The sequence below is a fragment of the Canis lupus genome, chromosome 33 (genome assembly GCF_011100685.1).
Source record: "Canis lupus familiaris isolate Mischka breed German Shepherd chromosome 33, alternate assembly UU_Cfam_GSD_1.0, whole genome shotgun sequence".
NCBI classification, from domain to species: Eukaryota; Metazoa; Chordata; class Mammalia; order Carnivora; family Canidae; genus Canis; species Canis lupus.
In genome coordinates, this window is record NC_049254.1 from 18,341,667 (window position 1) to 18,355,378 (window position 13,712).

Consider the following 13,712-nt stretch of genomic DNA (forward strand, 5'->3'; position numbering starts at 1 on the left):
TAAAATAAATTTATTTTTTATTGGTGTTCTTTGGCAACATATAGAATAACACCCAGTGCTCATCCCGTCAAGTGCAAATACCCACCATTTGCTTCGACGTGGATGGAACTGGAGGGTATTATACTGAATTTTATGTTTTTATTCTTTTATTGCCCAGAGCCAAGTCCCTTGGTTTTCCATTAGCAGTGTGGTCTCCAGGATTTGATGCTGATACCAAGCCCACTACCCCAGCCTCAGCTCAATAAATTTGAGTTAAACAGAGCTGCTGCCAACTGTGCCAAGATACAGGCCAATTGTTCTCAATCCTGGCTGTACCTTAGAATCCTAGGGCCTGAGACTGGGGGAGAGGGTAAGATATTTTATAAAATACTGCTACCTTGGCCTCACTTTCAGATATTCTGATTTAACTGCTCCTGGCTAGGGCTCAGGCATCTGTACTTTAAATGACTTCCCAGCAGATTCTAAAGGAAGAAGCTTAGACGTAGGCAGAGCTTAGTCCTCTCTTGATTCATTTCTTTCTGATTTTGCCTTCTTAAAAACAAAGTCTGCATCAATGACATAAGAAATATTTATTGAAGTCATAAATAAAAGGATGCTATTATACAAATGTGGAATGGATTTCTTCTGTCCAAGATAGATTTCCATAGAGAGAGCTGGCAAGGTAGAAAGAAAAGGATTTTCTTCTTCATAATTTTCCCTTCTATAATTCTTCCTGAGCTAAAGGTCTTTAGAGAACAGTCCATTCTCCAAATTTTGCTTCTATTAATAGAAATGAAAATTTATCTGCTCAAATCTGCCCTACTTTTTGTATGTTCTTTTGAAGTGGGCTACCTATTAAATGGGATGTCAATGTATTCACAGGAATTTTAACTACGGTCTAATATAATTCCCTCTTGAGGAGCAATTCTAATGGTTATTAGTGATTTTTTTCCCCAAAGGAACCACTTTGATAATAGAAACTTCAAGTCATGTGGTAGGGCAAATGGATATAATTGGGGATATGAACTAGCAATCTTCATTACAAAGCCGATAATACATTCTGCCTAAGAATAGAATAATTTAACTTAATGTTTGATCATAATCTACATTATCATATTCTAATACTAAAGACTAATATTTTTACAACCCCTTTCAAACACAAATTATGGTGTACATCTCATATATGTCCCTTTAATAAGTGAGTAAATGAAAAATATATATCTGGAAAAAATGTACATTTTGAAAACAAAGAAATTTAAATCAAGAAACTGATTGATATAGAAAAATTGACTTGAGAAATTCTATAATTTTAGGGCTATAGGGGAATTCAGTGACCTTAATATTTAATAACAGAGGCACCAGAAAGCCAAAATTATAATACTAACAGCAAGAATAGACTATAAGGTAAATATGTCTAAAGAGTTTTCAGTTTTTAAAGAATGAGTAATTTTGACATCACTATTTTAAAGTATTTTTTATCATTGTTATTAGTCGGTTACATACCCTGGGAGATGGCACTTTGGCTTTGATAGATTTCTTCAGCTCAAATTCAGAAAAAATGGTGAAAACAAAGATATTACTATCTGCCCCAGTAGTCACCAAGAAACGGTCATCAAAACTAGTAGAGATGCCTTTAACACATCCATAATTATTGTCATGAATATTGAAGTGCCAGTAGTCCACCATATTCATCAATGAAGGATTATTCTGACTTAAGATATAGACTCGAATTGCTCCATCTTGCATTCCACAGAACATTAGATCTTGATGAATGCTATGAAACATAAATTGTTCTTCATGTTAATATGAAAATATTTAAGTTAACTGACAAATGACTGAACTTTAATAACACAGATCTCATGGATTACGTTGTGCAGCTCCCCACTCCTATTTTGAAATCCTAACGAACTATGGCAGCCTTAGCAAACTCATACAAAAGGGTAGAAGGGGTAAAAAGCCAGTTTGAAATTTGGAGCTATTATAGTTGATCTTCAAAAGAATGACTGGCATATATGTTTAATTCTCAAATAAAGGAATAATGAATCAATTTGTGATTTGTCCAGAATCATTTTAATACTTAACCTTTATTATCTGACCATGCAGTAGCATCCTCCTAAGTAACAGAAAGTAAATCCCTAAAACAATTGTGTGATAAACAGAAATTCGGACAGAATATTTGACAGAGGGACTTGAAATACAGTTTCAGAATTAGCTTTGATTCTATTTATTCATTCAATTGATTTAACTAGAAAATGTTTGAGTGCCTTTCCATTTGGACAGATCTTTAAAAATGAACAATATTCATGATGGGCAACAACATACACACATATGGGATATGGTTTTTTTAAGGCTTTCTGAAATTCAGTTCACCTGAAAGTGATAGCTTGGATGGGATTATCCTCTGTATCTTCAAGACGACGAAAATCAAAAGGTTCATTTTTCATTTCTGTGATAGCACTATTTTTGTCATATGGGGGGAACTCACAGTGATATAGAAAACCAGCATCATAGCCACCCTGGAAAAGAAATAAAGAACATAAAAGGTAGTATTTGAATATAAGATACATATGGCCACATGAGGACTTTTTTTTATTATTAGTTCAAATTTTAAAACCTAAAATAGATGTCTCAAAACATCTATTTTTATATGATTTCTATGATTATAAAGTTTTATAAAGTATCTCCATTGTCTTTTTACATGCAACTATATGATTATACAATAATAAAACATCTTATAATAATTTGCTTCCGCTTAAAAGTGGAAGAGATATCTCTTCTGACTACCTTCTTTTTATTTCAAGTATTATTCTGCATTTAGTGTTTAGTAAAGGGTTTTATAGGTCATGGTGTTCAGAACTAGTTTTGAGTCTAGGGCATTGCTCTTCCCCTAAGGCAGTTGCCAGTTCTGTAAGTGGCAGCTGAGAGGCTTAGAAGCTCAGCAGAGCAATGTGTTGTCTCATGCACTTAGGGAGAGGGAAAGAAATTGCAGGGTCCCCCCAGGGAGGAGGAGCCACAGTAAATAAACCTTCCAGCAGGCTTTCCATTGCAATCCTGGAACACTGTACACTACCTGAGTGAGTCTCAATCACTGAGTAGATGAAAGTAATCTAGGATTTCTAGCTGCTTTCCAGAACCAAAAATAAATTTCCAGGAGACAATGGCGACATATAGATTCTCAAGCTATAGCTTTTCACATACAAGGTCAATTATTAAATTTTAAAAAACTGGGCATACTAGTTAAGACAAGACTTGATTGAAAACCAAAAGCCAAACAGATTATAGTGGAATGCAAACTGGTGCATTCCAGGCAGGAATGGCAGCCACCCTGAAGCCAGTATGGAGGTTCCTTAAAAAATAAAAATAGAACTGCCTTACAACCCAGCAACTGCACTACTCAATATTTATCCAAAGAATACAAAACATAGTGATCCAAAGGAGCACATGCACCCCAATATTTGTAGCATCAATATCCACAATAGCCAAAGGGTGGAAAAAGCCCAGATGTCCATCAGATGAATTGATAAAGATGTGATATATGTATATAATGGAATATTATTCAGCCATCAAAAGGATGAAATCTTACCATTTGCAATGATGTGGAGGGAACTAGAGGATATCACTCTATGTGAAATGAGTCAGAGAAAGACAAATACCATACAATTCTACTCGTATGTGGAATTTAAGAAACAAAACAGATGAACATAGGGAAAGGGAAGGAAAAGTAAAGTAAGATAAAAACAGAAAGGGAAGCAAACCATAAGAGATTCTTGACTATAGGAAAGAAATTGAGGGTTGCTGGAGGGGAGGTAGATGGGAGGATGGGGTAACTGGGTGATGAGCATTAAGGAGGGCACTTGGTGTTATATGCAACTGTTGAATCACTAAATTCTACCTCTGAAACTAGTAATATGCTATATTAACTGAATTGAATTTAAGTAAATTTTAAAAAGACAAGCAGATCAAAGAAAAAGTCATGAGACATTGGTTGATGTGTTTACAAGATGGACTTCAAATAATCATGATTAATCTATTTAAGGAATGTGAAGGCAATATGGAAAATTTAAGTCATCTAGAATCTATAAAAAATAATGGAATAAGATTCTGGAACTGACAAAATGACAAATTAAAAATTCAACAGATTAGTTTGAAAGCAACTAGACACAGCTAGAGTTATGGAGCTGGAACAGAGACCAGATAAAGTAGTCATACCAAAGCAGGAGAGAGAAAAGAAGGATGGAAAATACAACAACAACAAAAAAATAGACTGGTGTGTTTGTAAAATACATATGGGACATAGTGATAAGGGTTAATGTACATAAAACTGGAATCCCAGAAGAAACAAGTAAAAAGATGGGCCAGAAACAATACTGTGGTAGATAATGGCTAAGAATTTTCCAAAACTGAATAAAACTATGTTGGCATTCAAGAAATGCTATGAGCACAAGATAAATATGAGGAAATTAAACGCTTTAATACAAAATCTTATAATCAGCCAGAGAAAAAGATATACTAAGTTTCAAAGAAACAACAATAAAAAGACGCAGCTGGTAGAATGGAAGGCAAAAGAGGATTAAAAGATATCAAAGTTTGAAGATATCCAGCAAAAAATATAATTTTTAAAAAGGCAAAATGAAGGCAATTTAAGACCCTCAAGAGCCCCCAAAATGAAGAATTTGTCATCAGCAGATATACACTAAATATATATATATATATATATACACACACACATACACATATATATATTTTAGGCAGAAGATTCAACTACAAAGAAATAGAAGGGAATTAACAGTAATAAAAAGGATAAACCAGAATTATATCAGCACTATAAAACTATAATAAAATATCCCTTAAAGATACAAATATACATATATAAAGAAAACAGGACAATGGGGAGGGGCAGGATACACAGCATTAACGTGCTCTAAGATCTTTTTTCTTTGGAATTTTAGAAGAATAAATTTATATCAAATTATATGAAGTTGAAGGTGCATAATATGACCTTTAGGATCATCTCTAAAAGGAGGAATGGGAGGGAAAGAAAGAGAGGTTTAAGGAAAAATTTTAAGTCCTAGAGCATGTTTATGTGCTGATGATAAGAATTTAGTAAACAGGGCAGCCCTGGTGGCCCAGTGGTTTAGAGCCACCTTCCGCCCAGGGCGTGACCCAGGAGACCCAGAATCGAGTCTCACGTCGGCTCCCTGCATGGAACCTGCTTCTCCCTCTGCCTGTGTCTCTGCCTCTCTCTTTATGCCTCTCATGAATAAATAAATAAAATCTTTTAAAAAAAGAATTTAGTAAACAGAGGGAAGTGGATGATACAGATTAGGTGGTTTATTGCAGGAATAAAATACTGAAGGATGTGAGAGGGGTCAGATCAAGAGGCCTTTGGGAAAAGTGTCCTTAGACAGTCGCAGGAGACCATTCATCAACTGGAGTAATAGGCAAAGCAGACAAAACTTGTATGGGTTGGTCCCCATAGGGTGTTGGATCTGTTGGAGACAAGGCAAGGAAAATCTATTTTCTCAGTGAAATGTGAGAGGAGGTTATCATTAGAAAGTGAGGGAGCATGCAGCTTATGTGAAGGAAGAATTAAATCAGAAATTTAGAAAGTGGCCAAGTGAACATGGCTAGGTGGTAGAAGGGGCCTGCAGGGTGAGCGTGTTCTTGAGAACTGTGGTCAGGACTTCACAGTGAGACCAGTTTTCCATACCGTCTACTTGGTTGTAGGCAGAGTTGGCAAATAGTTGCATTCAGCACTCAGTGTCACTACCTCTGTAAACTGGACCTTAATCTTGTGTGCTGGTGGAGTTTAATGGTTAAAAGCAGGGACTCTAGACCCAAACTGCTGGAGTCCAGATCCTGGTTCCACCTCTCATTAGTTATATGACCCTGGATAAATTACATAACCTCTCCATGCCTTGGTTTCTTCTTATGGAACACGTAAATTATAAGAGGACTTCTTTTATAGGGTGGTTAATAAATCACTTTGAATGCTGTCTGGTACAGAATAAAGAGGTTGCCATAATCAGCAAATAAAAATACAACATGCTCCGTTAAATATGAATTTCAGAAAAAAAAAACAAATATACCTAGTGTAAGTTTGTGTCATGTAGTATTTATCTGGCAACCTGAAGAATAAGCACTAAATGTGTTTGTTATACAAAAATTTTTGTGTGTTTCAAGGATGCTAGAACTCTATTACATTGTATTACAGTTGTTTCTATGCCTCTCTCCTTCTTGAAATGAAGAAATTTCCTGAGGGCAGGAACCAGGTCTTACTTATCCCTTCACTCTTAAACCCCACACAATAGTAGCCAGAAACAATGGTTTCATAAAACAAAGACAAGGGACACCTGGGTGGCTCAGTGGTTGAGCATCTGCCTTTGGCCCAGGGTGTGATCCTGGGGTCCCGGGATCGAGTCCCACATTGGGCTCCCTGCATGGAGCCTGCTTCTCCCTCTGCCTGTGTCTCTGCCTCTGTGTGTGTGTGTGTGTGTGTGTGTGTGTGTGTGTGTGTGTGTCTACCATGAATTAATAAATGAAATCTTTTAAAAAATAATAAATAAATCAAGGTAAAGGCACTAATAAATGGAGTTCTAAGGTGCCTCCATCACTATTTTCTATCCTCTTTCTGCTTGCCTCTTTAGAAGTTGCTAACGAAGATGTATTTCTAGGAAAAGTGGAACAGGGGAGAAGCTAATTGCTCATTACTCCTTGTAGCAACAGTCCTTGGCTGCTCAGTGTCCTGGTCTGGCCAAAGATCTGGGATTGGTTATGAATTAATGGTAATCTTTCACATACAGGCATACCTTGGAGATATTGTGGGTTTGATTCCAGACCACCTCAATAAAGCTACTATTGCAATAAAGTGAGTTAAATGAATTTTTTGGTTTCCCAGTGCACATAAAAGTTGTGTTTATACTGCAGCATAGTCTATTAAGTGTGTAGTAGCATTATGCCTTAAAAAACCAATGTACCTACCTTAATTTAAAAATACTTTATTGCCCAGAATTTCTAACCATAATCTGAGTTTTCAGCAAGTCTTAATCTTTTGCCAGTGGAGGGTCTCACTTCAATGTTGTTGGCTGCTGACTGATTGGGGGTGGGGTGTGGGGTGGTTGCTGAAGGTTGAGGCAGCCATGACAATTTCTTGAAATAAGAATAACTTCATTGTTAGGAAGTTTGCTGCATCAGCTGACTTTTCCTTTCAGGACTTTCTCTGTTGCACACAATGCTGTTAGTTCACATTTTACTCACACAGCAAAACTGCTTTCAAAATTGGGGTCAATCCTCTCAAATCCTGCTGCTGCTTATCAACTAAGTTTATGTCATTTTCTAAGTCCTCTTTTGCCATTTCAACAATCCTCACAGCATCTCCGCTAGGAGCAGATGCCGTCTCAAGAAATCACTTTTTTGTTCATCCAAAGAAGCAACTCTTTATCTGTTAAAGTTTTATCATGAGATTGCAGCAATTCAGTCCCATATTCAAGGGAATTCTTGTTCTGAATTCTAGTTCTCTTGCTATTTCTACCACATTTGCAGTTACTTCTTCCATTCAGGTCTTGAACTCCTCAAAATCATCCATGAGGGTTGGAATCAACTTCTTCCAAGAACTCCTATTAATGTTGACATTTTGACCTCTTCCCATGAATCTAGAATGGTAAATGCCTTCAGGAAGTTTTTCAAATGACTGCCCAGATCTATTAGAGGAATCACAATCAATGGCAACTATAGCCTTACAAAATGTATTTCTTGGATAATAAGACTTGAAAGTTTAAATTACTCCTTGATCCACAGGCTGAAAAATGATTGTTGTGCTAGCAGGTTTGAAAACATTAATCTCATTGTATGTTGCCATTAAAGCTCTTGGGTGACCAGATGTGTAGTCAGTGAGCAGTAATATTGTGAAAGGAATTTTTTTTTTTTTTGAGCAGATCTCAACAGTGGGCTTGACGTATTCAGTAAATCATGTTGCAAACAGATGCACTGTCATCCGGGTTTGTTGTTTCATGTATAGAGCACTGGGAGTTAGATTTAATGTAATTCTTAAGGGCCAGGATTTTCAGAATGGTATATGAGCATTGGCTTCGACTTCAGTTGGCAGCTGCATTTAGCCCCTGATAAGAGAGTCAGGCCATTCTTTCAAGCCAGACATTGATTTCTCCTCTATGGAAGTCCTAGCTGGCATCTTCTTCCACAGTAAGACCGTTTCATCTACATTGAAAATCTCTTGTTCGATGTAGCCACCTTCAAGAATTATCTTAGCTAGATCTTCTGGATAACTTGCCACTGCTTCTACATCAGCACTTGCTGCTTCACCTTACATTTCTGTGTTATGGAGACAGCTTCTTTCCTTCTTTTCCTAAACTTCATGAACCAATCTCTGCTAACTTCCCATGTTTCTTTCAAAGCTTCCTCATCTCTCTCAGCCTTCATAGAACTGAAGAGAATTAGGGTCTTCCTCCGGATTAAGCTTTAAGGACTGTTGTAGCTGGTTTGATCTTCTATCCAGACCACTGAAACTTTCTCCTATCAGCAATAAGCCTGTTTTTCCTTCTTAGTATTCATGTGTTCACTGGATTAGCACTTCTAATTTCCTTCAAGAAATTTTTCTTTGCTTTCACAACTTGCCCAAGTGTTTGGCCCAAGAGGCCTAGCTTTGGATCTGTCTTGGCTTTTGACATGCCTTCCTCACTGAGCTTAAATCATTTTTAGCTTTTGATTTCAAGTGAGAAACATAGGACTCTTGCTTTCACCAGAACAATTAGAAGCCACTGTAGGGTTATTAGTTGGCCTAAATTCAATATATTTTTTTTAATCTCAGGGGAATAGAAAGGCCCAAGGAGAGGGAAGAGAGGCAAGGGAATGGCTGGTTAGTGAAGCAGTCAAAACACACACTATATTTGTCATTAAGTTTGTGGCTTTAAGTTTGTCATTAAGTTTGTGGTTATGGTTCATGGCTCCCCAAAACAATTATAATAGTAATGAAGATCACAGACCATCATAACAAATAATAATGAGAAAATTTGAAATACTGTGAGAATTACCAAAATGTGACACAGAGACATGAAATGAGCCAATGTTGTTGGAAAAATGATGCCAATAAGATTGCTCAACATAGGATTGCCACAAACCAATTTGTGACAATCAACAGTATCTGTGAAGTGCAATAAAATAGGGTATGCCTGTATTACTTTTATGTCAATTATTACTTTTTTGGTTAATGGAGCTGAAATTTGTGACAAATTTATAATGAAGGAAATCTTGCTTTGCAATTGATCAATGTCTTATGATAGGAAAATATATAATTAGAGGATATGTTACAACATTGTGACAGTTCTTGGTGTTTGTCTCCCTGATATCCATTTTTCTCTTCTTCCTTATTAGTCAAATCCCATTTATTCATAATAGCAATGTGACCATCTAAAAACAATAATCCTCAGGACACCTGGGTTGGCTCAGTCAGTTAAGCATCTACCTTCAGCTCAGGTTATGATCCCAGAGTCCTGGGATGGAGCCCCAGATCAGGCTCCCTGCTCAACAGGGAGTCTGCTTCTCCCTCTGCCCTCACCCTCCCTTTCTGCTCATACTCTGTCTCTGACTTCCACTCTCTCTCAAATAAAAAAATATATATATTTAAAAAGAGTAATCCTCCCAGACTTCCACATGGCCACACAGCATAGTTGCAAATAACAAAATGCAAGCAAAAGTTTACAGGATAGTGTGGCCATTATTTTCAAAATGTCAATTAGTTTTAAAATTTTAAAAACAGCAGAATCGACTGGAAGAACCTTTACCCTTTGCCCTTCTATCTTTTATTCTTCTCCCCTTTGACCTCCCGGAACATGTATGATGGTTATAGATAATTGCAGATATAAGTAGACATAAAAGAGATATTAAGATAATATAAAAATTGTAATTCACTTTCATTCTTCAAAATTTACACTTTCAATAGTAGTTAATAAACCGTCTTACCAGAAGAGTTAGAAAGTAAGAATGTGCTGGAAAATCATGATTATAAACTATATTTGATTAAGGCTGAGATAAAAATAATGTATTACAATATTACTCACCAAAGAAACCCAGAACTTCCCCGGCTCAGAGTAAAATCCACAGAGGATGTGACAGGGGGTTGATGGAATAAAGATTTCAGGTAATGGCTCCTCTGCCTCTACCTCTTCCTCTTCTGCGTGGAATTCCTTTTCTCCATTTCCTCCCATCTCTGCTGCTAGCTGCTTCCTCCTTTCTTCCTTCTGCTTCTCCTTCAACTCCTTTAGTCTCTTTCTCTTTTCTATTTCTATAAATCGCTTTTTCAAGAGACATTAAGAAGATATAAAAACAACTGTAAACCATTCATTCGTGGTGGTTCCTTCAAAGAAAGTGGAAGGAAGATAGGGTCCCAGAAAAACTCACAGCTCTGATGTAAAATAATGTCATTTAAAAATGATCATCAATTTGGAGATGTATTTTATCACTAACATTTTCAAATAATTTCTGTATTCCCCCCTTCAATCCTAGTTTTATAAAACTTATTTTCTTATTTTTTTTCTAATAAAGAAGTTAAATAAAGTTGCTCCCAGAGGCTATCACTGTCAGCCCACAAGTTAGGTAGATCAAAATAACTCCTGAGGAAAGTTGTTCCTATTTTTAATAATACTATGAGTTAGACCCCATCATTTCTTTCAAATGATTATTTCAAAAGCCACCTAATACTGGGATCCCTACCTCCCATATTTTATCTCTTTGTTCTTTTTTATCCCTCATAATTATCCTCCTAATTTATATGATCTCATCACAGCAACCCCTCCTCACAATCTCACAGTGGGAGGGGTGATTGAACAGCTTCTGTACAAGAAAACAGAAATGAAGACACAGCAATAAAGGGAACCTCCATCCCCAAATGCTGTGAGCTGCAGTGGGCGTTGAAAGTACTGAGAGAGCAGGAGCAGATCTGCCTGCCCTGGGACACAGGATAAAAAGGCCAAGGTTTAAGAGAGCAACTAGTAAAAGAACCAACCTTAGAATCACCAAACGGCAGGGAGCTGCTAGAAATCTCTGCAGGTCAGAAGGGCTGGTGAGCACCATTGTTTATGCTCGCCCTCCTCCATGAGAGTATAAATGGGGGAATCAAGGTCTGGACACCCTCCCCGGCCTACCACATCAGTGAGCCCTAAGCACCTAGCCCCCACTAACCCCAGCAATCCCATGAAAGAGGATCCAGGGAGCTATACACCAGGACACTCCTGGATAGTGCTCACTACAGTGCCAGGTGTCACACCAAGGTGACACAGGTGCAAAGCATCCCTGAACACTCCTGGTCTACACCAGTTTTGCCTCAGGCAGCTTACTAGAGCACCCCCAACACAGTGCTCTGGGACCTTCTGGCTGATGCCTGCTTTGGCCCCAGCTATCCCACCAGGTTGCCTCATGTACACAACACAGGCCTCCATCAGCTGTGGCTTCCATTACCCCTCAAGGACAGTCCCTGTGCTGCACACCCAGGGAACCCTACAGCTTGTACTCATTTTACTTTCATCTGTCCTGTCAGGGTGCCCTCAGTGTGGAATGCTTTTAAACACCCTGGCTTGTACCCATTTCCACTTTAGCTGTCCTGCTAGGGTATCTTCTATATGAAAAGCTCAGGGACTCCCCAGCTTATATCCACTTCAGCATCAGCTGGCCTGACGGCATCCCTGTATAGTATGTGCTTGGACACCCTGGCCTGTGCTGGCCTGTACTCGTCACCACATCAGGTCACCCCTTGGATGAGCGTCCCAGGACACTCCAGCTTGCACTGACTTAAGCTTCAGCTAGCCTGCCAGGGCACCCACTCCACATAGAGCTCCAAGATCCTCCAAACCTGCATCTAATTCAGTCTTAGGTGTCCTGCCAGGATGTTCACTGCATGAAGAGCCCCGAGAACCTCCCCCCCGCAACTTGCACCCACTTTAGCTCCAGCCATCTCACCAGGTCAGCCATAGTACAGAATGTCCTGCAACCCCCAATCACACCAACTGTAGCTCTAGCCAGCCAGAAGTCATCTCCAAGTATACACAGGGGAGACCACACACAAGACCATTCCTTCATATTTAGGAGAAGTAGCTATTCCACCTCATTCATAGAAACAAACATGAAAGTCAAGAAAAATTAAGAGACAGAGGAATACATTCCAAAAGAAAGAACAAGAAAGGGGCAGCCCAGGTGGCTCAGTGGTTTAGTGCCGACTTAGGCCCAGGACCTGATCCTGGAGACCCGGGATCAAATCCCACACTGGGCTTCCTACATGAAGCCTGCTTCTCCCTCTGCCTGTCTCTCTCTCTCTCTCTCTCTCTCTCTGTCTCTCATGAGTAAATAAATAAAATCTTTAAAAAAAAAAAAAAAAGAAAAGAAAGAACAAGACAAAACCTCCAAAAGAGAACTAAATTAAAAGGAGATAAGCAATAGGTTTAATAAAGAGTTTAAACCAATGATCATAAAATGCTCACCAAGCTGGAGAAAAGAGTAAAATAACTCAGTAGGCCTTCAACAAAGATGTGGAAAATATAAAAAAGAATCAGAGATGAAGAATACAATAACTGAAGTGAGTGGGGGGGCAGAACTACTAGAGGGAATCAACAGGGTAGTAGATACAGAAGAATGGAGAAGAGATCTGAAACATAGGGTAATGGAAAGCACCCATACTGAACAGCAGGGGGAAAAAATCAGGATAAGTTAAGAGATCTCTTAGACATCAAGCCAACAAACATTCACATTATAGGGGGGTTCCCGAAGAGAGAGAGAGAGACAGAAAGGGGCAGAAAACTCATTTGAAGACATGGTAGCTAAAAACTTCACTAATCTAGGGAAAGAAACAGACATCCTGGTTTAGGAAGCACAGAGAGTTTAAAACAAGATGAACCCATGACACATAATAATTAAAATGTCAAAGGTTAAGGATATATAGAGAATTATAAAAGTAGCAAGGAAGAAGCAAAAAGTTATGTACAAGGGAAACCCAATAAGACTATCAGCCAGTTTTTCAGCAGAAACTTTGCAGGCCAGAAGGGAGTGGTATTATATATTCAAAGTGTTGAAATGAAAAACAAAAATCAAGAATACTCTACCTGGTAAGGTTATCAAATTCAGAATAAAAGGAGAAAAAGTTTTCCAGACAAAGAAAAATTAAAGGAGCTTATCATCACTAAACTGGCCTTCCAAAAATGTGAAAGAGATTTAAGTAGAAAAAAAAGGCCATAATTAGGAAAAAATTATGAATTAAAACATGTAAAATATGACATATACATAAAATATGGAGGGGGGAGTATAAAAAATAAGTTTTTTTTATAATGTGTTTGAACTTAAATGACATCCATTTAAATATAGACTACTATATACTTAGGATGCAACATATGAAACTCATAGTAGCCACAAGCCTATACTAGATACACAAAAAATGGAGGAAAACACCCAAGCATGACACTATACACTGTCAATCACAAACAAAGAGAGCAAGAAAAGGAGGAACCAGGAAGAACTACAAAAACCAACCAGAAAACAATTAACAAAATGACAATAAGTACATATGTAATTATTTTAAATGTAAATGGTCTAAATTCTCCAATCAAAAGATAATAATTTTTTAAAAGACTTATCTATATGCTGCCTACAAAAAACTCACTGCAACCCTAAAGATCCATACAGACTGAGAGTAAAGGGATGGAAAATGATATTCCATGTAAACGAATGCAGAAAAA

At 37.8% G+C, this 13,712-nt stretch overlaps 1 protein-coding gene across 1 annotated transcript in view; it reads right to left on the reverse strand.

The window, feature by feature from the left end:
* CFAP44 (cilia and flagella associated protein 44) overlaps positions 1 to 13,712 on the reverse strand; it is a 126,378-nt gene that overhangs the window by 62,569 nt on the left and 50,097 nt on the right. Inside the window, 3 exon segments of the mRNA XM_038582825.1 lie at positions 1,483 to 1,753; positions 2,350 to 2,495; positions 10,053 to 10,286. Of these exon segments, the coding sequence (XP_038438753.1) occupies positions 1,483 to 1,753; positions 2,350 to 2,495; positions 10,053 to 10,286 (651 nt within the window).